Source organism: Polypterus senegalus, chromosome 15, assembly GCF_016835505.1.
Source record: "Polypterus senegalus isolate Bchr_013 chromosome 15, ASM1683550v1, whole genome shotgun sequence".
NCBI classification, from domain to species: Eukaryota; Metazoa; Chordata; class Cladistia; order Polypteriformes; family Polypteridae; genus Polypterus; species Polypterus senegalus.
In genome coordinates, this window is record NC_053168.1 from 1663300 (window position 1) to 1690276 (window position 26977).

Consider the following 26977-nt stretch of genomic DNA (forward strand, 5'->3'; position numbering starts at 1 on the left):
GACCTAACAAGTCAGGAGTGTCTTATGAGCTCGGGGATTCCAAAGCACGATGTTCCAGAAATACTCAAAATGCCCACTAGAGGGGGAAAAGGCCATCAAACCCCAGCTTGTTGCAAAAAAGTGCAAAGTGAAATCTTTATAAATAAAAACAAAATAAGCCGCAGAGAGCGCAATAAAGGCCCAGGGTGCAGCTCCTTCAATACTGGCAGTGCAAATAGCAAACACTGTCCCAAAGCGAAATCCAGCCCATAAAGTCCTAAAACAGCACAGGTTCATAAAAATCAGGTAAACACCAAAGCTCAGAATCAACACTCAAGGAAACTCCTCACACCACAAGTGCATTCAATGAACCACAAGGGACTGTGAGTTGTCCCCGCCTTTCTAGGGCTGAGGTCAGTGATAGGCCTCTTGGGGACCCGCCCACAAAACACAAAGGACACCACAGGATTCCCACAGACGTAAAGAAACTAAATAATCAACCCAGTTAACCTCGAATATGGACGGTATAAGCACAAACCCAGTATCTGAACCCCAACATGCAGGATGCTGACGGTGTCACCTACTTTCCCAGTCGACTTTGTCCCTCTGATGATGCAAAGGAAAACGACCAGCCAGGCCAGGAGCAGACACAACGCTTGTCCCATCTGGATGCCCCCCGTATCGTCGATCGAGGGAGTGATGTTGAGGGTCTCCCTGTACCAGAAGTACTGTGTGGGTGAGCTCTTCTCACATTCGCTCACAAAGGCGGTGCGGTTGCCATTAACGGGACACTCAGCCCAGGGAAGAGTTTCCTAAAAGAAGGAAAGGCTGAGGTTAGGAGAACCAAGAGGCTTCATTATTTGCAAGCAGTTTCATAGAAAGAAGAGATGAAGGGGTCCAAAAGTAGACTCATCCACCAACGGGACCCCTCAGCCTTGGTGTTGGGCTGACGAGAAGGACAAATTCTGCTTTGCCTTTTTTTTGACGTGATGATGAGCTTTGGACTCGGCTCCAGGACTGTTGGTGGGTTGTCAACACCCGCTGTTCATGTCCCTGTTGGTTCATATGTCATTAAATGACACCTGATCCTGGTCCTCTCTAGGGGCTACAGGACCAAAATTGGCACCTCCTTGAATCCTCTCAGAGGGAGTCCTGGCCTCTGGTGCCCCCAAATACTGACGTTTAGGCCGTCTGCTCACCACTAGAGGTCAGTGTCAGTCCAGACTGAGGATTCCTTCTCCTCCACATTTCCTAATAAAGTGACCAGGTGGCACAGCTGGTAGCTGGCACTTCTGTGCTGTTGTGGGCTTTCTAACTTTGGGAATTCTTAACAGAGGATGTGCCAGCCCAAAGAAGACACTCCGCTGCCCGGCTGGATGTTGGTGTTTGAAATCTGAAATGAGGACTGGAGATTGGTGAGGACTGCTGGTTAGGGCCACCTTACAGGAAAGGAGGTGCCATCTTGCTAACCGGGAGAAAGCCTGAGGAGTGCAAAGTGACGCCAATCAGTAGCAGTGAGGGGAATCAAATGGGACCACCAGACAAGGCTGGCAAATGGAAGTAACATCATCTCATCTAAGGCTTAGCCTCGGAAGGTTGGAAGCCAAAGTCCACCTGGTGTGGGGATGTCAGCTTTGAAAAAGGGGGACGAGAGGAAGGAGCCCTAAATACAGTGGCGTAGCTAGTTGGCCCGCCCTGGGTGGGACATTTTTGGGAGTGGCATTAGTGGCCAGAAGGCTCAGTACAATTCATGGGTAAGCAGCAGGGTTCAGAAAAATCTCACTCATGAATGATAAAAGTCAAATTCTCTGATTTTTTTATCCACAAATGCTTCAAAAATCATTTTCAGATGGTCCTCCTGTGACGGCATCAGACATGGCAGTTGAAATTTAGGAGGCAATAACACAATAAACCGAAACATTACAGCGAGAAGAACTTCTAGGAAGATAAAGAACTCCTTTACAATTTCTAATTGAGTTTCGTTCTCGATGCCTTCTCACTTGTACTCTGCACTGGTTGTGGTGTTCGCAGCGTAATTCTAATAAACTACGAGGTAACCAGAACACGGCTGGCTTATCAGTGCAGCGTCTGTACTCCATTCTTGTCTAGTTGATGCTTATTAATAATTATATGTGAACAATGATTGCTGTTTCTCTATATAGGAAAAAATCTCTGAAACATGTATCTTAGTTTTACTCCATACATCTATTTAAATAGAAAATTAAAAGGAAGAACATATTCAGATATGTTGGAGGGTGGCAAATTGAAGCAGCGCCCGCCCCACCCCGAGTGGCACGACCTCTAGCTACGTCACTGCCTAAATACTGGGGCATTCTGTGCCAATGCCCATGCTAGGCCACTGGCTGGCACTACAGAGCTGATGATTCACCCTGCCCAGTGTTTGTGTAACTAGATTTGGAATTTACAAAGAACTGGCAGTGGCACCTGGCATTACCTGGGTAAGTAACTTTAAAGAACTATCTCATTTGTATAAATGGTGTTTCTTTTTAATGTCCACCCTCCCAGAGACAAATTATATTAATTTATTACAAAGCTGAAAGTCCAGGAGCAGGCACTGTCCTTAAAATTCACTTTTGGGGGAAAAAGGACCCCCTCCAGGTACCCTCAGAGTCGTCTCATGTCTCTTCTTGGCAAAGAGGGATATGTGTGCTAAACATTGTGGAGTTTGGACCAAGGCTGTGGAATTGTATAAAGAATGAGCACCCATATGTGAGCTGTATATATCAGGTGGTAGGTGAGCAGACTTCATATAGCGCCTTTTAACATGACACTGTCGACAAGGCTGGCGGGTCATAGTGTGGCATCAAAGGAAAGAAACTCAAAAATATTAAAGAAAGACCATTTAAAGCAGCAGCAGCAGCAGCAGCACAAACACAAAGAGACGTTCAGAACGGCGACTCACCTGAAACGAATGGAACAAATACCAGAAGGCCCAGGCGTTTATTACATTGTAATAAACGCAGAGAAAGAGGGACACCACCACGCTGGCTATACCTGCAAAGGCGAGAGGTAGAAAAGGCAGCCTGTCAGTCTTTGGTTTATATAGCGCCTTTCACGGAGGACACCATAACGCCACACTTGATGAAGTTATAATACATTGTAAGGCATGGAGAGGAAGAGGAACACAACCGTACTGGTAACACGTGAAAAGGAAAACGTTAAAACATGAAACACGGGGGGCACCACGACAGGGGGCTTTATGAAGTGATCGTAAATTGAGAAAAAGAGGCACACAGACAACTCTACTGGTTATACATAAAAATAAGAATCTGTTTTATTGGGTGCCTTTCACAGAGGATATCCTCACAAAAAGCTTCAAAAACATTAACAAAAATAAATTGTAATAAATGGGCAGAAAAAGGGACATTGGCACATCGGCCATAGCTGAAAATGCGAGAATTAGAAAATTGAATCTGCCATCTTAGATTTATAAAGCAACTTCACAGAGGACTCGGTTTACAGGAGACGTTGTGATGTGATAATAAATTGAGAAAAGGAGGCAGACAGATGGCATCTACACTGGCACTGCATAAAATAAGACACCTAAACCATCGGCCTGTGCATTCTACAGTGCGGCACCGTTTACATGGCATATTAGCACAGGGCACGTAGTTAAAAAGTTAACAAAGATAAACTGTAATAAAAATGAAGAGAAAGAGACACTCGCCCGTTAGCCGTACCTGAGGCGACTCCTTGGCGAGGCTCTTACCAAGTAAAGCGTACGTTTGAAATAAAACGACAGAGAAAACTGAAAAGCTCGGCCTCTCTTTGTTTAATGCTGCACTTCCACAATCCATACGTTCAAAAATAATAAATTGTAATTAAAGTAACACAACAAAGTGCCCTGTTCTTAAAAATGAATATTAAATACGAATAAAATCATCACAAAGCCCCTTCTAATGTAAAAACATTAAAGTTAGAAATATTGATTCATTCCCACTTCTCAAATCCTAACTTAAAACTCGTGTGTTTAAAGCTGCTCTTTGGTTATAATTACTCTGCCTGATTTGAGTTTTTGTATTTTTTTAGTTTTGTTTATGATGTGTGTTTTATTTTATTTGTTTGGTGCCCTGTGGTGGGTTGGCACCCTGCCCAGGATTGGTTCCTACCTTGTGCCCTGTGTTGGCTGGGATTGGCTCCGGTGGACCCCCGTGACCCTGTATTCGGATTCAGCGGGTTAGAAAATGGATGGATGGATGGATGTTTGGTGCCCTTGAGTGTTTAGAGAGGCGCCTATGAATAAATAAGACGGAGTATTATTATTATTATTATTATTATTATTATTATTAACTATATTACGATTACGTAATGTAAAAAGAGAGGGACACAAACTCTCTGCTTCTGCCTACAAATTCAAGGGCACTTTGAATGAGCGGCGCCCAGGCCAGGGTGCTGGTGCTGCCCAGATGAGCCCCATCTTTAACTCGGATTGCATTGAATTATTTGGATGATTTTCTACCCTGTGATGTTTTGTGGCACAGTGGTAGCGCTGCTGCCTCGCTGTAAGGAGACCTGCACTTGTGCCCACACGGTCTTCTCTGCATGGCGTCTGCATGTTCTCCCTGTGTCTGTGTGGGTTTCCTGCTGCTGGCCAAAGATCTGCGGGTTAGATAAACTGGCGATGCCCAATTGGCCCGTGTGTGTGAGTGAGTTGGCGCCCACTCCAGGGTGTATTCCTGCCTTGCACTCTGATAGCTGAGAGAGGCTCTGGCACCCTTCACCTGGATGAGGTGGCTCAGAGAACGGCGTGATGGTATTCTGCAAAAAGTGTCGTCACAGGGTGTTGTACAAAGAAAACGATAATCACTTGTAATAAATGGAAAGAAGAAAGGACCCAACTAAACTGGCAATACGTACCAATAAAAGTACAAGTACGCGAGATTGAAATGGTACAAGCGGGCCTTCGGTTCAATTCCCTTCCATTTGCAGTACACAAGTGCAGGCCCTGCTCAGAGGGCAGCTCAGTTATTATATCTCCAGAGCCCTTTGCTTTTTATTCATTTTGTTATCTTGTAGCAGCTTTCTGCTCAAATCGTTTCGATTTATTTTTTCTTCCCTTATCCAGTGACACTCCATACTCCTGAATGACGAAGTGAAGACGGAGATTCAGACCTTCTTGCACAGACGCGGCCTTTTGCTGAAACTCTGTCTTAAGGGGACAGGGCGCATAACTAAACACACTGACGCAGAATTGAAAATACAATAAAGAGTTAATAATCAAACTAATCAAAGAGCAGTAAACAAAATACACAACAAATACATTTAACTCTTTGAGGGCTGAATATTTTTTCCAAAAAACATAGTTTTCTAAAAAGCAATGGCTTCACACCGAAATCAACATAAAATAACTGTTGCTGCTTGCTGTGGCTGCCAGTTTGCCAAGGATGTGCAGCAGGCTTACTGCCAGGGTGTCTTTGTGTGGCTGGGGCAGCAGCAGCGGTCACTGTCGCAATGCATTGCCTCTTATTATTGTTAAATGGCAGTCCTCCCAGGCGAACCGCGCCACAGGCATGTCAGCTACTTGAACCAATTCAGCACCACGAATAGCTGAAGCCAGAGCCTCACATTCATCTTTGATCGCTTGTATCAAAATCCGACAAGTCCTAGAGAATAGGCAAAATGTCGTCCCCAGAGTATTTTGCTTTACGCACCCACTTTGATCTCTCGCCAGGGCCATTTTTGTCATTGCTTGTCCCTTGCTACTCATGGCAGTGCAGGATATCTCAGTCAAAACCAACAACACTAACTTTCCTTTCACCAAGAAGACTCCAACTAAAACATAATGTTGGTTTTGTCACAGTTTACAGTTAAATATTATCATCAAATCCTCCTTTTGACAAAAGTCAATATCAGCCCTGAAAGAGTTAAACGGCAACAAAAAGAGCAAAACAAGTGGCGTTCTGTTTGTGCCAGTGTTGACACCCGGGCTGTGAAACGTGCCAACGATCTTGAAATCCACTAGGAGTGTAAAGAAAACCGGGGAGGATCGTTGACCTGGCTGATTAGGGTCCGCATTTCCTGCAGTGACCCTGCCATGGGCTCTGACGCCCGTGCCCACCCGTCCCTTGTGTTTTCTTTTAACGAGTTTCCTTTTCCTTTATTTTTTCCGGCCTGTCTTTGTTTGCTGGGCGCATACCGTGTTGTGCGTTGGATTCTGGGGTTTTGAGGAATGCGACTTTCACTCTGATTTTGTAAAATTCACAACGGCTAAGAGGTGGAAGTTTCACAAGACCAGTCAAGCAGCTTTATTGTCATGCCAGCCGTACCCTGCATTATGGCCTACAGTGGCAGGAAATAACAGGGCTGTGCAACACACACATAAGCACAGGGCAAGTGCCAGACAAGTTATGAAGTATCCATCCCTCCATCATCCAACCTGCTATGTCCTAACTACAGGATCACCGGGTGCAAGGCAGGAAACCAACCCCGGGCAGGGTGCCAGCCCACCACAGGGCACACACACACACTATGGACAATGTAGGGTCGCCAATGCACCTGACCTGCATGTCTTTGGGCCGTGAGAGGAAACCAACGCAGACACGGGGAGGACCCGGGAAGCGAACCCTTAAGGGCCTCCTAACTGTGAGGCAGCAGCGCTACCCACTGCGCCACCATGCCACCCGTTATGAAGTATACTATTCAGAAATAAATAATAGTTATTTATTACCATTTCATTTTATTATCAGCTAATAATATAAAAAAGAACACTAGTAACAAATGTACTGCATCATTTCACTACAAGGAGCAGATCCGTGGGTAGGGGGGCAGCACAGAGATCAGAGTCCGGACCCCCAAGGGCTGCTGCAGAACCTGTTTGGATGCTAGAGTACCTTCTGCCAGATGGAAGGGGGACAGAGAGACCCTGGGAGGGGTGGCAGTGGTCCGTCTGATACGTTGCTTTATAAGGGTGTCTCTACTGGAGGGCAGAGGTGCCCCAGTGGTCCTCTCTGCTGTTTTCGCTGCCACTTGCAGGTCCTTACAGTCCGAGACACTGAAGTTCCCAAACCAGGCGGTGATGCAGCGGGTCAGAACGCTCCGAGTGGCGCCCCCTGTAACACGTGGCGAGAATTTGAGGAGTTGTGAAGATGGCGTTCATTGACCGAGTAAGGTCAGCTGTCGGGTGCACAACACGGGATTAACGTCTTATTGGGATGCCATTTTGTTTATTGAATGGCAACTTTCTGATGCGATAGCATTGGTCGTGGTCACGGTGATCCGTCCCAACAGCCCCTGCGAGTGCCCAGCGCGTGACGTCATTTCGGGAGCACCGGCGTTAAGGTTGGCTTTGAGTATCAGATGTTTGGATTCTCGATGTGATTTCACGGTTCTTTCCTCTGACTGACTGGGTTTTCAGATAAAATGTTGTTTTCTGCTTTTAGTTTTTTTTGTTTTTTTTTTTTTAACCGATTGCTTGGCAGTTTTTTTTTTGGTGTTGACCTCTGCCCGTGTTCTCACCACGTCTTTCCTCCCAATCTCGCCTTGCGTCGTCACAATATGCAGTGTGCATGTTCTTCCTGTGCCTGTGCCTGTGTGGCTGTTGTAGTCTTCCTCTCACATCTCAAAGATGTGCGTCCACAGCTAAATTGTGAGTGCGAGAGCGAGACCTGTGATGGGTTGGCACCTCGTACATCACTCACCCCTGCCTTCTGCTGAGAGCTGCCAAGGTAGGCTTCAGCCCCCGCAGGTGCGAGGAGGCCATCATCTAAACTAATTTAATGGTCACTAAGAGCAGGAGGCCGGCATGAGGAACACGTCAAGAACCAGACTTGGAAGGGTTCGAGTTTGGGTTAATTTAGAGTCGCCAGTCCGTCTAACCTGAAGTCCTTCATTTTGGAGCTGCCAGATGGACAGCATGGGGCCTTACGTCAAGAAGAACTGACCGATGTTGTCTTACCAACTCCAGTGAGGTAGGGGCTTATAGCCGTCCATGCCCCAATGCTTCCCTGGCGCATCTTCTGTCCCACTGCCAGCTCCATGTAGAACAAGGGCACACCTTCTACCAGCAGCATAATGAGATACGGGATCAAGAATCCACCTGAAAAGAGAGCCATTGAGGTGTGTGTTAGATACCACAGACGTGTATTCATTTCAAATGGTGGGCCATTAAACCTGTGAGGGACCCAGAAGGACCTTCAGGCAGACAGACCACCGACCTCCTCACCTTGTTTTCCATACTACGACGTTCTTATTTGTCCTTTATTTGTACCCCTGCTGCTGGTTGTAAATAGTTTTGGTTTGTCTGCTTCTCTGTGACACAGGATGTCAATTTATTTAAACAGACCCTCAACTTTGACTTGTATATCATCTTGAGGACCAGCAAGTAAAACTCGCCAAGTGACCATCTGGGTTGGCTGCCCCTGCCCTTCTCCCTTGAACCCGGGGCTGTCGATGCTTGTGTATGAAGATGAGCCATGCAGTGGCTGCAGGTTTTTGTTCCAACCCGGTTACTTAATTAGAAAGCAGTTCTTGCCAATAATTGAATTTCCTGGCCTGTTGGCGCTCTAACTCTGCTATGTCAGCTCATTCCCATACCCTCGATTTTCTTCCTTTTCTAAAGAGATCATCCAGATGATTTGAAGGCTAAAATGGAGGAGTACTTCTCAGTCCTTCACTTTTTTCTCTTCACTTTCCTTCCAAGTATTTAATTAAACCTACCAGTGCACGACAAACACACACAGTGGTGTCAATGGTAACAAGCTACATGGAGAAATGCTGCTCTCTCTTGTCATTTGCATGTTATTACTAATTAGGAGCCATTGAAGACCAAGACTAGAGCTGTTTAAGACTCAAATAAGCGTTCAAAATCTTAACGAGCGAGAAAACTAAAGTGAAGCAGAGCAAAAACCCGCAGCCACTGCGGCCCTCCAGGACTGAGATTGAGGACCCCTGCTCAAGGGCCAATGGTGACATCGCCAGTTCACCTCACATGCATGTCTTTGGGCTGCGGGGGGGAACGCAAATCTCCGCCTCCTTAGTGTGTGGCAGCAGCGCCACCACGGCACCCCGCCTGATTCTGATTTGAGGCAGAGGTAAATGGAGGGGCGCACTTACTTTTTCTGTATGTTTAAGTGGTGCAGTACAATGGAGTACCGAACGTAAATGTGTCCTGCTGTTTGTTAGATCACATTTATCTTTAGATGCGGTTCAAGTGAAGACCACTTAGCTTAAAATAGACATTCTGTGGGGTCTGTGAAGCAGACCCGCACCGCATGGCGCATGAAGTGTGGGCGAAATGCCTCACAGCCGCCGTTACTCAATGTTCCTGCCACGGCTCTGCGTGATTTGCCCCCCATCCAGAAAGCTGCTGAATATCAGAGGATAAGGATTAACTCATGTCAGCTGTGCCAAAGCAAGTTTGCCGTAAAGCCCCCCAAATCCCCTGAGTTATTCAGTTATTAAGCAGGCTGACATTCTTCACACTCCAATATCTGCTCGCTCCCCTCTTGCCTCGTAATGAACTTTAAACCAAAGCAAGGAGCCAACATAAAATAAAAAGGCGACGGTGTTCAGGAGACTAACGCAGAGCAGCAAGTAAGTCTGTTCTTAGAGAAATCCTGACTGAGAAGCCGCTTTGAACAGCGTGGGGTCGTGGGAGGAAGGTGACGGACGCTAACTCAGCTGTAAAAGGCATCAGACGGTAATTCGACCAGTAGGCAGTGCCAGCCCAGTCCCAGCACTCATTTCCACATTCGCTCGCTCCAGTCTGGTCAACGAGACTCCCTGTGCAGACATGTTTAATTATTCTGCCCGTCTCGCCAAGTGTTTATCCATCGACCGCTCCATCCGTCACCTGCCATGTCCACCTCTTTTATCTTCCTCCACTTCTGCTGTACTCAACCCCATAGTAACTTTCTTCCACAACTGCTTTCATGTTCTTATCCCATCACCTCATGCACTGCCAGTCTCTTTGACCATTGATGACTTTTCTAACTTTTTTCACAAAAAGGTGTCTGCCATCAGTGGCCGATTCTCCTCTCCCCTACCTGACAGTCTAGTCTGTTCCTTTCCGAGCTCCACACAACACTCCCGACTTCCTCACTCCTCTCTGGCTGCCCTGCCAGCTTGTCCACTTGACCCTGTCCCCTCACGCCATCTCGTTTTTGCAGTTACATGCGTGTTCAGTTTTTTGACTCCGCTTTTCGGCACCTTCCCGATTGGGTTCAAGTAGGCCCTAAAAACGTCCGCTTCTCAGAAAACCCACGCTTGACCAATAATAATAAGTTGCATTTATAAAGCGCCTTTCACAAAGCCAAGGTCACTTTACATACAAAGGAGAAAAAAAGTTCACACAGAAGGCAAAAATTCGTCAAAGAAGAAAGTTTTGAGTTGAGATTTAAAGGAGTCTGGCCAGAGTCTGGTGTGTGTGGGACAGGAAAGCCAGCAACGAGGAGTGTATGGAGCGGGTTCAAAGGTCACGTAGGGCTTTGACGGTGAGAGGCAGAATCTTGAATTTAACCCTTGATGGCACCGGTAACCAGAGAACTTGGGAGAGAACAGGGGAGATGTGAGCAGAACGCTTTGTGTGCTGTATCTTCTGGGTAGGTTTTGCAAGGAGGCTGATGAAGAGGGAATTCCAGTAATCAATACGAGACGTTATGAGACGATGAACCAGAGTCTGAGCTTCATTAAAGGACAGAAATGGGCAGAGGTGGGCAATGTGACGGAGATGACAGAATAACATTTTGGACAGAGACCGAATGTGAAGCTCAAAGTTAGGCGATGAATCAAACAAAACACCAAGGTTTCTGACGACAGGAGCAGGTTTGACATCAACAGAAACAGAGAAGTCGGAGGCCTTAGAGAGCAGGGAGTTTGGGCCGACCAGGAACACCTCATTAAGTTGGAGAAAGCGATTTTCCATCCATAGCTTATGGGAAAGAGTAGTGGAAGGTCAGTTAAGAAGTGAGGTGATGATTAGTGAGCAGCAGGATGGTTTCATGTCAAGAAAGAGCACCACAGATGAGATGTTTGCTCTGAGGATGTTTATGGAGATGTAGAGAGAAGGCCAGGAGGAGTTGCATTGCGTCTTTCTGGACCTGAAGAAAGAAAATGACAGGGTGACTGAGAGGAGCTGTGGTATTGAATGAGGAAGTCGAGAGTGGCAGAGAAGTACGTAAGAGTGGCACAGGATATGAACGAGGGGAGTGTGACCGTGGTGAGGTCTGTGGTAGGAGTGACGGAGGTGGGATGACATCAGGGATCGGCTCTGAGCCCTTTCTTATTTGCAATGGTGATGGACAGGCTGACAGACGAGATTAGACAGGAGTCCCCGTGGACTGTGATGTCTGCTGATGACATTGTGATCTGTAGTGAGAGTAAGGAGCAGGTTGAGGAGACCCTGGAGAGGTGGAGATATCGGAGGAGAGGAGAGGACTGAAGGTCAGTAGGACCACCAAGACAGAATACATGTGTGCGAATGAGAGGGAGGTCAGTGGAGTGGTGAGGATGAGGGAGTAGAGCTGGTGAAGGTGGATGAGTTTAAATACTTGGGATCAGCAGTACAGAGTGATGGGGATTGTGGAAGAGAAGTGAAGAGGAGAGTGCAGCCAGGGTGGAGAAGAGTGTCAGGAGTGACTTGTGACAGATGAGTATCAGCAAAAGTGACAGTGAAGGTCTACAGGATGGCAGTGAGACCAGCTATGTTATATGGGCTGGAGACGGTGGCACAGAAGACAGAGCTGGACGTGGCAGAGTTAAAGATGTTAAGATGTGCTTTGGGTGTGACGAGGATGGACAGGATTAGAAATGAGGACATTGGAGGGTCAGCTCGGGTTGGACGGTTTGGGGACAAAGTCAGAGAGGCGAGATGGCGTTGGTGTGGACATGTGCAGAGGAGAGTTGCTGGGTATACTGGGAGAAGGATGCTAAGGATAGAGCTGCCAGGTAAGAGGAAAAGAAGAAGGCCTTTAGCGAAGGTTTATAGACGTGGTGAGAGAGGACATGCAGGTGATGGGTGTGACAGAGTGAGATGACGAGGACAAATACATATGGAAGAAGATGATCAGCTCTGACAACCCCAGGAGCAGCCAAAAGAAGAAGAAGCTTAAGATCAGTGAGTGTGCTGGGAGGCGAGTCGTCCTAAGATATCTAACTGTATGTATCGTCTTCATAGCAGTGGAAGGCCATGTCTGCAAATAATCTGAGCCAAAGGAAGGACATAAAGTAGAAGGAGTAACAGCCTGAGGACTGAACCCTGAGGGACACCACGCGACACACAGGGTAACATGAAGGATTTCTATCGGCCGAGTGTTGCCTATTAGCCCTGTCGTCAGTTACATGCCAGTCCCTGTCACCTCTGCTCTATCCAAAACGCTGGAATGTGCCGTCCTAGCAAAGTCTCTTCTTTCCTTCTACGGAACAGTTTGCTTGACCCTAATCAGGTGGGGGTCCTTAAGGGCCTTTCTCTTTTAAGGGGCTCAGCACCTGCCTTGAGCATGGGAAATGTGCTATATAAATTAAATGTACAGTATTATTATTATTATTACTTGTTGTAGTCCACATGTTACGACTGGCTAGAGTGCCAACATGCCATCCATTCTTATCTTCCTCGGGTAATTCCACATGGGCAGGTGACTTACTTTTTATCAAACAGGCTTTCAGCTTCAAGAGCAAACTAATGCAATGCCTTAACCTGTAGGTGGCAGCACTGTGAGAATCTGGCATTATGTTGATGGTATGCCAAAGAAATCCATGTGAGCACAGTAAAGAGCAGAGCCAGGATGGTGGTTGTTGGACATGGAGGTGTTCGTGTAAAGACACTTGGGGGAACATGTGGATATTTTAAGTCTGGAGAAAGCACAGTGGCCTAAAGTAGCTGGACCAGTAAGACACAGTCGTTACATAATGGTTATTGATTAAAACTACTGAGCTTCTAAATACGACAACAAACTTTACATTGCATAACACCCTGCCATGCGGGACTCAATCCTGATGCTTATTAAAAGGTTCATAGGGTCAATATTGTCACAAGTGCAGAGTACAAAGGAATCTTACATTGTACATGTGACAGTAATGACCCAATAAACCTTTAATTATGTTTCATGTGAAAGGCGTCTATGCCTTGTAAAGTTTATGTGCAGCTTCATTTCCTCAATGTGACAAATGGTGGGTAAGGTGGGCATCACACTACTCCAGTTTTCCTAAAATTTCTAGTCATGGCCCTCATTTACTAAATCTTAAGAAGAAGCCAGCGAGTTGCTTAGCATGTCATAGTCGGTCACCGACGATGTCAACAGTCAGACTGGCCTGATTTTATTGCAGCAGCTCGTTAGCCATAGGGGTGCCTACTTGTGCAGTGTGTGCTAATCGTGGTGTCCTGTTGGAACTCCAGTGTTGGCAGAGCACAAATCTCTAACTCTGGTAATGTGCAATATCCAATACTTTAACTGCGGAGAATGCCATTACACACGTCTATTTATTTAGTAAAATTAAGCAGACAAAATAATGTGTGACCCTCGACCGTAATGTAAAATGCGCACGGTGTCCACGGCCAAAACGCATTTCTGTTTGTGGCGACCTGTTTGATTGCCGTGTTAATATTCTCCTGGTCAGTAGGTGGCAGTGTTCAGTTAATGTCACATACCTTACAGTGGAAGTGAATTATTCACACGATTGTTCAGTGACGGATGTCGACAGTCGTGGGCCGGTAGCACAGATTGGGTAGTGGCAGTGCCTGTTACTGTGTTACTGCAATTAACCAAAAGCAGGGCACAGAGGGCAAGTTTGATGTTTTCATGAGTGGGTGGCTTACATGATGAAGAGAGATATTTGTGTGCCTTCCTTGTGCTTTGATGAGCTGTTGTGTCATATTCAGCTGTTGGTTCAACATTCTGGCACCCGCTTAAGCCTGGCAGGATCACATTTGCCATTTTGAATACATGGCACTGCATCCGCAATGCCCAATAGACTCCAGGTGACATTATACGCCAGTGATCTGCCCGGTTACACTATGGTTAAGTTTAGGCTGACTCAAGTTGAGTGAACCAGGTGACAAAGACCTGCAATCTAATTGGCTGTTCGGCGTTACTATGGAGGTCTGCAGCAGGACCCATCTTGAAATGCTGCGTAGGAGTTTGGTGTGCTGTGAGAGAGGGACATGTCTCCATGTCTGATGTCATTTTTGTCACTTGACACTCGTGACCAGTGCAGATGTGTAAACCAGGCTTTAAGCAGACGAATCGCATCAAACACAGATTGCTACAAGTGATAGAAACAGCCTGAGGATTGTTGTGAGCAGGCAGGAAGTAAAGTAATGAGGAGATGATCACGAAAGAGGACAAGCAGAGTCCGAGCACAGCCGGCGAGTCAAAGGAGGATCACAGAGACGGCAAAACAAAATGGAGTCAAGGACGAAGAAAAGTCAAACCCAAAACAAACCTGACCCTTGGCTTGCTTGAGCTGATCTCTAATAAAGAATTTCATTTTTTCTAAAGGAATATCCATTGACGGGTGCCCTGCAACACCGGTGATCACCGTGTTTATACCCGAAGTAACGTTATGTTATCAAACACAAAGAACGAAACGTAAGAAATAACAAAACTCCTGTAAATGGAAGCCACAGGAACAGACTGTCTCAGCAAGTCAGACTCAGCATAAACTTCATGACCACAACGAACGAGGCCTTAGAAAGAACAAAATGTAAAACACAAATGCGCATTCTGAAAAGAAAATCGGCGTCACCTCGTACTTGTGAGCAGCATTACTCAGAACGGCCGCCTTTCATGGCACCCGTGCACGAAGACCTGCTGTGTGCGTCCTGCAAACTGAGGTGATGGCATATTGTGTGCCAACTGGCTACCCTGTCTCCGACCAGCACTGCTGCTTTAGTTAGTTAAGAGCACAGAAGGCGACTGAATGCCATCTGGAGGGGAGAGTGGAGTCCCCCTGGATTGTGAGCACGGCCCGTGTCGGCAGCCTCCATCACAGTCTCCAGCATGGCTGACAGTACGACGTGTAGTGATGGCTGTGTGGGGTCCCAGTAATGTATGCTATGACCTGAAATCCCTTTTCACTTTTTTCTGCCAGCTCTGCGATGGACTGGCACCCTCTCCAGGGTTTGTTCCTGCCTTGTGCCCAATGCCAGCTGAGATTGGCCCCAGCAGACCCCCATGACCCTGTTCAGGAGTAAGCGGCTTAGAAAATGATTTTTTTTCCCCCGCCTTTCTCAGGGTCTTTTTTCGGTCTTGAGGGGTTGGAATTCAATTCACGTCAAGTGTATTTAAGGATCTTAATATCTTCTTCTTTAATACGCTAGCGTGGCTGTCCGTTTGTCTGTCCAGGATTTTAAATCACCTGTAGCTCGCAAACCGCTTGACTATTGACCTGAAATTTGGTACACAAACACTACGTGACGTCTTCTATCGGCTTTCAGGTGACGATTGACCTCTAAGGTTATTTCTATTTTTATTTTTTTTATTGTAGAACCAACTCTCGGCAGCAGGGCGCCGTTCTCATTCTCTACCACCATCACCGTCACTTGCACTACCTCTTCATATCCCAAATCATTCTTGAGGCAGATTGAAATTAAAGGAAACGTACTAAGTAACTGCAAGACCAACACGGACTTAACCAGTTTTAATGCGAAAAGACGCTGACGGAAGAAGAGAAGAAGCGGCCGCTAGGGTGGAGAAAAGAAGAGCTGCTCAGGAAACGGCAAGCGCATCCACCTCTGAGCAAACGAAAGAGGAGGAAAACTAGGAATGGTCAAGTCAAGTGTATTCACTGCACGTTCTCGTTACTGGTATTAAAAATATTGAATATCTTACTATGTCACCATTATTAATTATTATGGGCGCCACCATTTTGTGGCTCCTCTTGTTTACTGTTGCTATGGTTTTAGTACCCAAAAATCACAAGGAATGCGTGCCACATGCTGTCATCGTCACATCCATTTAAAGGGTGGCACGAAGCACTTCCTCTGTCCACATTTCACTGCTACATATGCTTTTGTTTAAAAAGGCAGACGATGGCCTCTGCTTTCACTTTTTATCCACACTACCCTGGAGCTTTCAAACCCCAAAGACTGAGACTTTTGAAAAAGCTCTGCAGAGCCGTAGACGTCTGAAAATGCCATCTGAGCCTGGTGATGTGGATGGTTGAGAACAAAGAGTTTAGAAAATTGTGCTCTGATTGGCTCGTGCTTATGATGTGCTCCTTCACTGATTGGGTCCTGCTGATTACCGTTTCTTAGCCACTTGGCTCGCCTTCCACCTCATCGTCAGTCCAAGCCTAGCCGTGTGTGTTTTTTTATTTTTCGTATTCGCCTTTTACGTGTATAAACAACGCACACTGCAAGTGAAAGTCTAGCGTGGAGGACACGTCCTCTTCTTGTGTCCGTTGATGTGCTTGTACGGAGTAGTTGAACAGAACGTCATGCGTGTTTTCAGTTGCTTTAGTGAGAGTGGAGATGCCTTTGTAAACGATGTGAAAACGCTAGTGTGGGCGGAGATCGTTTTTGCTATAATTGGCACCATAGTAGTTGTGTGGATGCCACCTGAGAGTCTGGGCGGGCGTTTGTAGGCTTGATTTTAGTGTACTGATTGTTGCCGCAACTTTCCGACTAGGATTTCTGGTTATTGTTTTGATAAGCGTGAAATTCAGGAAACAAGCGACTCATCTTCTGGAAAATTCCTCTGAAGCATCGTAATCTGGACTTTATCTCCAGAAGTCTCCGTCCTCTTTCTTGATCATCTCGTCAAAGAATCGTCTCCTCTTCCTTGCCACTCCAGACCCAAGTTCTTAAAGTTTGCCAATTAAAGAGCAGCCTGAGATTAATGGAGGCAAATGGGAGAAGAAACTCAAGGAAACCAGCCAAGAGATCGTTACTGGGAAGCCATCCTGACTTCGGTCAAAAAGTTCTAATGGCACTCATGAAGAGCACGAGGGGGAACATGCAGACTCTGATCAGAACGGGCTCTTCACCTTTCAGTTCGCGTCCATGACATCTGAGGCCACGACCTCCGAAACTGGCAGTGCGTCCCAACAACACAGAAAAATCAAAATGGCACTCGGGGGAACAAAAGTCCTAACTATTTGACAGCAACATTTTAGAAATGAATTCTGTGACCCTGAAAAAGGACACTTCATATACAGAATGAGAAGAACCGATTGAAACAAGTCACAACACTGGCACAGCACCATCTGCCAGCTGCTTCTCATGAACCCCATAATGGACACCGACTGGTGTAGAACTCCATAACTGTTTGTTTTATTTTATTATATTTTTTAATTTTATGAGCCCCCAATTATCATTATTTCTTTTTTTATTTTTAGGTTTGCTTTTGAAAGACTTAAACAGCCAATCAACAAATAGCAGGAAGCCTACACGCACTGAGGTGGTTGGTCGCCATCTTTAATTTAATTCCACCTTTTGGTGTTTGTGATCATCCATTTGTCTTCTCGGAGGTTTTCAGCTCCAAGGAATTCTAACCTTTGGCATTCCTTTTTTATTTTTAAAAGTTTTGGAAGAGTTTAAAATGCTCATCGTTTTGATTTTCCTGTGGGCTTTGCTGCTTTCTGTCATTTGTGTCCTAGGCTTCTGTGGTTACATTCCCAGAATACCCCAGGGCTGTGTGACGTCTCTAACACGACCGTGTAAAGGCGAGCAAGTTAACCCCTTGTGCTATCCAGTATTGGATACAAAGTGAGCCTTTGGTGGGATTCTTCTTGTTGGTTTACTTCTGTGTTCATTTCTGATGTCCCGATCACGACGGTGGATTTGTTGACAGGTCTTCTTGATTCCTGGTTGGCGTGTTTAGCGTCTCTCTGGTCTGCATCTCCTCCCCTGCTCCTTACTACAGATCTTTGCTGTCTCTCTCTGTTTTAAGTAAAGAAGGGAACTGAGTGCTTTGGACTGCGCAATGGAGCAGAGATTAGTTGTACCTTGGAGTCGGCACTGAACTCTGGACGTTCACAGGTGGGCCCAAGATTGAAGCTGAAGGCAACGTCCCTGGAGTTAGGCTGTCGAAACGGACAGGGCGAGCAGAAAATGAAATGTTCATTGAAAAAGACAAAGCCGGGGTCAGGGGATCAAAGGTCTGTCCTGAGTCGTGTCTGAGCCGAAACACAAAGCTTCACTTCTTGTGGCCAGATATTGAGAGAGTGACAACTTCATTTGTTCCCAGGGGGAATTTATTTATTTTTTATATAGAATTTATTCAGTAAATGAATAAAAGAATGAAGTGCATTATTGCATTGTGAGGGAGCGTCAGTTCCAGCACTATGGCCCAAGGGTGTTGAGGACCCGAGTGGCTGGACACGCCAAGGGGATGCCCATGTAACACCTGGCAGCAGCAGACAGAAGGGTGGGACTGGACCGGGGGTCTGCCTGGGGGGCTGTAAACCGGGATCCCAAGCTGTTTCGTTGTGTGTCGGGTGCGGCAAGGCGCTGTACCAGTGCAGGCTCCCTGACCTGACTGAATTTATTAAACGTTCAACACAATCAAGTCAAACTTAACCAAACTAAAGTCAATTCAACCTCCACCCATGAGAGAGAGGAAGGCCAACAGCCCGAGTAAAACGTTGAGAGTAATAATAATAATAATAATAATTTGTTGCATTTCTATCGCGCTTTTCTCACTACTCAAAGTGCTCAGCAATCGCAGGGCCCAACAGAGCAGAGTTCCTATTGGCATTTACGGGATTCGAACCGGCAACCTTCCGATTAAAGAGGGCTACGACTAAGCAGTGACAGTCACACACCGATGAACAGAGTATCGTCGTAACCTCGGATGGCCGGCGCTGATCTGTAATCCATTGTCCTGATGGTGTCTCGCCCTCTGCACTTCTGGTCCAATGTTTTAGCAAACCTCAAAATGTGCTTTAAAAAGAAGATGGCATTGTGGGAAAAAAAACCAAACTGACTTTAAAGACGACTTAAAACATTGAAATGGCAGAAATGAATTCTGTGCATCAAAACCACAATAACTAAACAAAAAAAAGCAATTGAAGGATTGAAGGAAATTTTAATCAAATTTAAAAATAAACCGTAACACCCAGCAAGCACTGCTTCAAGCACAAGGTGTCTGTTGTCTGCCAAAAAGAAGCAAACTTCAGAATAACGGAGGAGACCGAGAGACGAAATGTCAAGAAAATGAGCAACAAGAAGGTGAAATGCTATCTGAAGAAGCACAAGCCATAAAAAGGGGTCTCAAATGTTACTAAAGAGCACAAACCCTCACCATGCACAGATTTCTTTGGAGGGGGCTGGGTGGTCTTGTGACCCCCTGCAGATTTTTTTTTTTCTTCCTTGGCCATCAGACTGTACTGTTATTTTGTGTTAATTAGTGTTGCCTAATTTTCTTTTTCTTGTTTTTCTTTTTCTTTCTTCATCCTGTAAAGCACTTTGAGCTGCTCCATCATTTGCATGAAAATGTCCGACAGAAATAAATGGTGGTGCTGGTGTTCTTATCCACAATCTCATCGGTGACATCAGACACCATGACCCTCAGGCCACGCCCCTGGCAACCAGGAGTGCATCCTAACAACAGGACACGCAAAATGTCACTGAGGAGCAAATCGAAGATGGTGTCGGACAATTGACACAGACACTTTGGTTATTACCGGAAAGAATCAAAGTCAGGCTTGAACGTTTCGATCCCAGAAATCACCAAGTGCATAAAATGGATCAGAATTTGTACAAGAAATGAAAGACGATGATAATCCTAACTCCATCTGCAGACGTTCACATTGATTGGCTGCTAAAACGAGGGGATCTGGGGTGCTCTGCCTTGCTGGTGTAATAAGAGATTCAGCCCAGGAGATCAAGTCGTAAGGGAATCGTGTAGTCGGTCAGCCACTGCCATTCCTAGTTGGCCACAGTCACTAAATCTAGAAATCATGGAGAGTCGTGGAGTGGAACAGAACCATTAAACAGCTTGATGGGGTTCCTCATGGCCACATGATGCCCCCTAAAATGAGTGAAACTACCATTTGAGCTTCACAGCCCCCAGGAGATGAGCTGCAGGAGTTTCTTTTTTAAAGACAACCATGTGACCGGTAAAGCAGACCTTCACAGCGAGACCACACAATAGTTACTGGGGCCTACTGGACATGCGCACTCCCACCGTCGCAGAACATCCTAGAAGGAATCTCGCCAGCTCTCCTATGGACGTCTCATCAACAGCAGCTCACTCCACTAACTGCAGTCTGCAGAAGATCTTTAATTCAGAGAGTGCCACCTGCTGGGTTAGGTTTGCAACTGCAATCTGCATGCCGTGTAGGACTGCTTACAGTCACGTGATCGGATGAGGACTTTACTCAAATTTGCATTTATTCAGTTGTTCCAAACTGACCCAGAGATGCGGGCGGCCTCACAGTTCCAGCAGAGCCCAGTCAGGGTCTGTGTGGCCCTTGCATGTCCTGCCCACCTCATATGGGGGGCTTTCTTCCTGTCCCCCCAGTTTCCCTCTCGTATCTCTAAGATGCTCCTGTCATGTTGGGTGGTGGTTTTACGCCTGCTGTGGCTCGATTTCCCACGTTGAGCCCAGTGCTGTTTGGGTGGGCCGCCACGACTGACCCTGAACTGGACGAGCGGGTTCAGTAATGAATGTTTGGGTGGATGGAGTCGTGTGCGGCTTTTCTAAAGGTGGAGGGCCAGCAGTTTTAAGAATGTGTTGGACCAGAAGATTAAAAGAAGTTGAGGCCAAAGTCGTGACCAGGGAGATAATGAGTGCTGTCGTCACTGTGATCGTTCATTTTCGTACGTTTCCTAAATGTATTTTGTCTTTTTGGATTACATTCCTGGCAGCCTACGGGTGGAGTTTGGGGCTTTCAGATGCTGGCATTGAGAATATTTGGTCAGAAATGGAGTGGTTTGATTATTTTAGAAACCCACAGTTTAAGTTTGGCCACATTTTTTCCTATGGGCACTGCACTTTTTCAGCCTTGTATTTCTTTCCCAGAATACAGTGCAATGCGCTCGTCATAAGATCGACCAACGATTTGAAGGCCGTGCAGGGTGTCCACGTTTGCTGGATAAACGCCTCTCTTTTGCTGTGATTTCTCCTTTTCTCAGCTGCTGAATCTCTGCTCTGTTTTTTAGGCCCTCGTTTTTTAATTCTTGCTTAGGTTTTGACGCTCAGACGTTTGCACGTTCACTGACTGCTCTTCTCTCAGCTTGCAAATCCATACAATCATAACAGAAAAGTCAGAGCTAACACATCAGTAATTAGAGAAACTTTGAAACACAAATTCCCTTTTGTTAGCGACTCTCTATCCGCAAAATGGACGCCAGAGCTGACCTCTGAACCTGCCGCATAAACAAAGTCAGAGGTCATGACCTCTACGACCACGCCCCTGGCAACCAGGAGTGGCATCCTAACGACAGGAAAAACAAAAGTGATGTCAGTAACTGCACAAAGTAATTTTCAGCACTTTACTAACTAAATATTAAAACTAACCCCAATTTCATACTCCTTGTTCTAAAAACAGCCCTATGGGTCCAGAAGATCCACACAAAACCTTGTAAAAAATGACAAATCAAATCCTTCATGACATGCGCCACCCTGTGGTAGAACCGTAAAGTGCAGCTGCTGGGCACCACCTGCTGATCTGAACAAGGAACTGCAGTGCGACTAAGCAGACAGCACACCAGCTTAACATTTGATGTCTTGTGCCAATTCCCATTTTAAGTGTCTGCAATCATATTTTGAGGAGACAGAATTTGAACTACAAATAACTTTACTGTGCTTGACTTAGAAATATCAGAAAAGTGATTCTGGGTATTAAAGGTTTAATCTTAACTAGACTTAACAATTGAATTGAGAAAATGTAATTAACTAAATGCTCAGTAGAAGCCAAAGACAAAACAATGAGAAGCTCCCGTTACAAAATGTAATTCTTTCACTCAAATTCTGATGTTACTAAAAACAGTAAAGGGTGTCCGGGATCTGCAAACCTTCCACCCCTGCAATGGTGGCTTCTGGACGGGACCCACTCCCAGATCCCAGTATTTGTGTTGATCGGTGAAATTCACCAAAGCAAGTTTGCCTGTAAATTGTGAACTTTCCTTTCTCAAAGCCCCAGGATGCTTTGCAAGGCCAGTGAGACACCAGAGAGTTGAAGCAGCCAATGTTAGATGGCCGAATCTGATTCTGTCCTTAACGAAAAGTCGCCCCACCGCGCCGCTCGCTGAATGTCAGTTATGTTTGAAACGTGGAAAACACGTGCATTGTTTGCTAAGCTATTGCAGAACTAGTGGAACACACGGACCTCCAGTCACATTCTGCAATGTCACCCTCCTGAGTAAAAAGACACAAACCCCAATAACTTTCTGCAGGTTGCCGCTACCCCAGTCTTTCACTTTGTTTGCGTATGACATCATGTGTTCTCAATTAAGACAAAGGCCAAAGTTTGAGTCCCAGTGATTTGTGAACAATCGTGTGACAGACACACACAACCCTCAGCGTTTTAGAAGTCTAATAGTTATGCTAGCTGTCTAAGACGACATCTAAGTGATCAACATCTACCTTGGTGTTAATGTTTGCGGTGCACCTCCTGTTGGAATGCATTTTGTATGCTTGTAGTAATCAAATGCATTCCAACACATGGCACATCACAAATGTGTAGCAATAGTAATAAAATGCATTACAGTAAATGCTTGTGGTGCACCACTTGTTGGAATGACACATACAAGTCATTTTATTACTGCAAATGTTTGTGATGCGCCATCTTTTGGAATGCCAGAGACACAGCAATCAGAAGGACACGGACAGTTATCATTTTATTAAGGTGGATGTGTGTGTGTATATATAGATATGGATATAGAAATACAGATAGAGATATAGATAGAGAGAGAAGGTCTGTCATACGGTTTGCATATTTGCAGCTGGAGATCCACAAAGGAAGAAAATGAATCAGGTATCATAAAGTAGTTTTTATTCCTGAGCTTTCAGCTCCTGCCCGGAGCCTTCATCAGAGGATAATGTTTAGACTTACAAGAATCAAAGGCGCTATATAATAAAAATTAGGTGTGTGTGTGTGTGTGTTATTGGTCGTAACGTTTTATTTATTATGAGGATGTTCTTCTTCTTAAGTTTGCCTATGCTGGTTTATGTCCAAATGTCTGTTAATGGCGTTCTCGTTTCTGACTCGGCCAGCTCTCTGGCACTTTTAGTACTGGCCTTAAATCTTACTTGTCGTCGCCCGTTGTACAGCTTTGGTCGCTCTTGACTTCTGTTCTCTCTTCGTTCTCCTTGAGCACATGACAATATTAACTTTTCTCAGCCATCACTACTAACTACGTGGGGTGAGTAACATTTACATTTTTTGGGTGGCGTATTCCGTTCCTTTCATTGAATTTAATCTCGGGGGGCACAGGGGTTAGCACTGCTGCCTCACAGCTCAGGTCACATCCTTGGCCCCTCATAGCTGGCAGACTCTTCTCTAACCCTCAGCAACTCTTCAGAGACCCCTGTGCCTTTAGAATTCACTCCACACTCGTTCAGTTTCTTCTTTCAATGAATTTGGTGAAATTCCCAAATCTTTCTTTGATTTTTGGTGAACTCGAGGCAAAGCAAACTCGGCAGCACTCGGTATTGACTCCCGCTACCTGAAGCACAGTGTTGAACTGAAGAGCCTCGAGCTTCTTTGGAGTGCAGGAGGAATGGAATGAGGTGGACGAAACCCACACAGACAGGGGAGACCCTGCAAACTCCACAGGAACAGAAACTAAGCCGGGAATTCAACAACTGGCAGCATCGGGTCCAAGGCAAGAACTGAAGATTGAATGGGATGGGACACCAGAACATCACCAGACACCCTGGAGCGTAGAATACGAGGGGGGAAACTGGCATAACCTGAAAAAGCTTATGCAGTGAGTGGGCACATTCCACCCACAGACAGCTTAGGACGCAAACCCAGGTCACCTGAGCTGTGAGGCAGCCACATGTGCCAATGTGTTGCCCAGTAATTCAGATTTCATTTTATATAGTGCATGAGTCTAAATTGGCCCTAGTGTGTGCTTGGTGTGTGGGTGCGTTTGTGTGTGTCCTGCGGTGGGTTGGCACCCTGCCCAGGATTGGTTCCTGCCTTGTGCCCTGTGTTGGCTGGGATTGGCTGGAAATGGATGGATGGATGAAAGTGTTTAATGGATGTGCCAAGTCTAAAGTGTGAGTGTGATTTGGCTAAATGGTACTGAGCAGACCAATGTGTGCCTCTTTGTTCAGCCACGTCCAGCTCCACAATATTTCAGAGGTTTATAGGTTAGCACAGATTAGCCCCTTGGGTTTGCGTTCACAATCGTCTTCGCCACTAGGATATGTGAGGCCATGTGAAAGTGAGGGCACATGCCAGCTGCCTAAAATTTGACAGTGGGTTAGGGTGCTGCCGTCTCTTTCTTAAGGCTGCTGGGACTTGAGGTCAAATCCCTCCTGTGTGTATTTTGCACGTCCTCCACGTGTACTCATCGATTCTGCGCCTCTACCTCCAGAGACATGCAGGTTCGGTTAACCAGCCCAACGTGCGGCTGTGGATGTGTTTGCGAGTCACAGACTGGCACCCCATCCTGTCCTGTGGTTGGTGTGACCAGGATTGGCTCCAGCCTCTCTGAGCCTGAAATCAATAAATGGGGACAGAAAATGGACGGATACTTCAATACCCCTGATGGGAGAATGAAGGGGAGTGTAGTCAAGACGGAGTCCACATGCAGGTGACTGAAAACTTTCAAAACCCCTCATCAAACCGAACAGTTCGCTGAATTTCTAAAGGTGATAACCAGATAGACAGACAGACAGAGAGACATTTGTCAACGCTCCACAAGGGGGTAGACTTTCATTGATATTACCCATCCATCCATCTCTTTACTGCACATGTGCTGAAATCGGCCCTGGAGGGACGTCAGTCCACCGTGGGGCAGGCATAGTGTCACACATCCGTTATGAAGAATGTGACCGTCTGCGTCTGGAATCAGCAAGAGGCGCATGTGAAGTGACACCCTGGACCTTGAGGGGCTGAGGTGACACCCTGTTGGTTTAAATGTCTGAGTGCCAATGTACAGGACTTTGAGAAGGTCCTCCGCCCCTTCACGTTTTACTCGGAACGACTAAGCGAAAGCAGAAGTTTAGAAATTTTTACAAATTTATTAAAAACAAAAAAAAGAGACCCAGGTTTTCAGAGGCTTTGCTTTGGCTCCAGTGCATCCCATTCTACTGATCACCTCTGAGATGTTTGGAGTCCACCAATGGCCAAGTCACTTGATTGGACTCCTTAGAAAAGCTACACATCTGTCTTCAGAAGGTCTACCTGGTGAGCAGAAACCAAACCAGGAAGCCAAAGGAATTGTCTGCAGAGCTTAAAGACAGGATTGTGTCGAGGTGCAGATCTGGGGAAGGGCTGAAGCACTGAAGGCTCCAGAGAGTGCAATGGCCTCCAGCATTCTAACACGGAAGAAGTTTGAAACGACTGCAACTCTCCTTAGAGCTGCTAACCCGGCCAAACAGAGCAATTCAGGGAGAAGGGCCTTGTAAGAGAGGTGACCAGCAGCATCCCAGTGGTCATTCTGGCTGAGCTGTAAAGAAGAGAGGAGAGAAACTTGTGGAGAGACAGCCATCGATTTCTGCTTTAGGAAGAGCGGATAGAAGACGCGTGAAAGTCGACTTGGACTTTGCAAAAAGGCACCTGAAGGACTCACAGATTGTGAGAAACCAGACTGAGCTGTTTGTCTTCATTTCTGAACATCACGTCTGGAGGAAGCCTGGTGCCATCCACCAGCTGTGCACCACCATTCCAACAGTCAGTGAAGCAGGGTGGTGGCAGCAGCAGGGGTGGGAGACAAGTCAGGCCTGAGGGGAAAGCTGCACGAAGCAAAGTACTGCGATCTCCTTAAAGGAAGCCATCTGCAGAGCACTCTGGGTGTCAGACTGGGCCGCCCAAGGTTCACCTTCCAACAGGACAAAGCAAAGACAGCACAAGAGTGGCTTAGAGACAACTCTGGCAATGGCCCAGACTTGAACACAGTCAAACATCTCTGGACAGACCTGAAAACGCTGATGGTCTCCATCCAGCCTGACCGAGCCTCAGAGGATCTGCAGAGAGCGATGAATGGCAGCAAATCCCCAAATCCAGGTGTGTAAAGCTCATGGCATCAGACCCAGGAGGGCTCCCGGCTGAAATGGCTGCCAAAGTGGGGCTTCAACAAAGTGCTGAGGAGAAAGGGTCTGAATACTCGTGTCAGAGAAATATTTCCGTTTTTTACTTTGAATAAATTTGCACACATTCTGGGACATTGAGTCTTGCTTGAATGGGGGACAACATTAATTTAAAAGATTTAGAGCAAGGCTGCAACATAATGAAAGGTGAAAAGAGTAAAGGCTTCTGAAGACCCCCTGAGTGGGTGCCAGGACACGACACGTCTCCCCAGAGTGAGCTGCCGTCGACCACCTTGTCCAAAGTCTCGTCCCAACCCAAACACATAAGGACATCGACAATCACAAAATCTAAACCGACATTCAGTTTCATTAAACGCCAGGCCCCCACACTTCACACACACACACACACACACACAAGTGTCAGGCTGGCGCTCCCCTCACAACTCAAATTAAAGGCACTTTACCTCCTCCGTGCATTTGGCACAGGTAAGGGAACCGCCAGACGTTGCCGAGCCCCACGGCGTAGGACACGCAGGCCAGCACAAACTGCATGGGGTTGTCCCATGAGGGTCTCGACTCCTGCGCCATCCTGGGAATGCTGAGGTGGCCACGAGCGCTGGAGCCTCTCCTGTCTTCTCTTCTGTCCCCCTGCCTGCCGGTCCGCTGCCTCGGCTCCAAGTGAGCCCTCCTTGCACGAGATAAGCCGCCTTTAACGTCTAATCCTATTAAAGGGGAACTTGTAAATAGATTACCGGCAGGGTGAGAAAATAATTGTTTTGCCACACAGCTTATTATGGGATGTGCAAGAACAGAGCGCTGAGGGGAGGGTTACCTTTGATGGCTTGTGTTAATGTTTAAAGGTAACCTGAATTGTGTGACTCACTGGGGTCATC

At 46.4% G+C, this 26977-nt stretch overlaps 1 protein-coding gene across 1 annotated transcript in view; it reads right to left on the minus strand.

Annotated features, from left to right (window-relative positions):
• LOC120515675 (sodium- and chloride-dependent transporter XTRP3A-like) overlaps nucleotides 1-26671 on the minus strand; it is a 49178-nt gene extending 22507 nt beyond the window's left edge. Inside the window, exons 1-4 of the mRNA XM_039736895.1 lie at nucleotides 26549-26671; nucleotides 7895-8035; nucleotides 2903-2994; nucleotides 564-791 (exon numbers count right to left, since the gene is read on the minus strand). Coding sequence (XP_039592829.1) covers nucleotides 564-791; nucleotides 2903-2994; nucleotides 7895-8035; nucleotides 26549-26636 — 549 coding nt within the window. The 5' untranslated portion in view covers nucleotides 26637-26671. The remainder of the gene's footprint in view (nucleotides 1-563; nucleotides 792-2902; nucleotides 2995-7894; nucleotides 8036-26548) is intronic.
• Nucleotides 26672-26977: the final 306 nt, after the last annotated feature.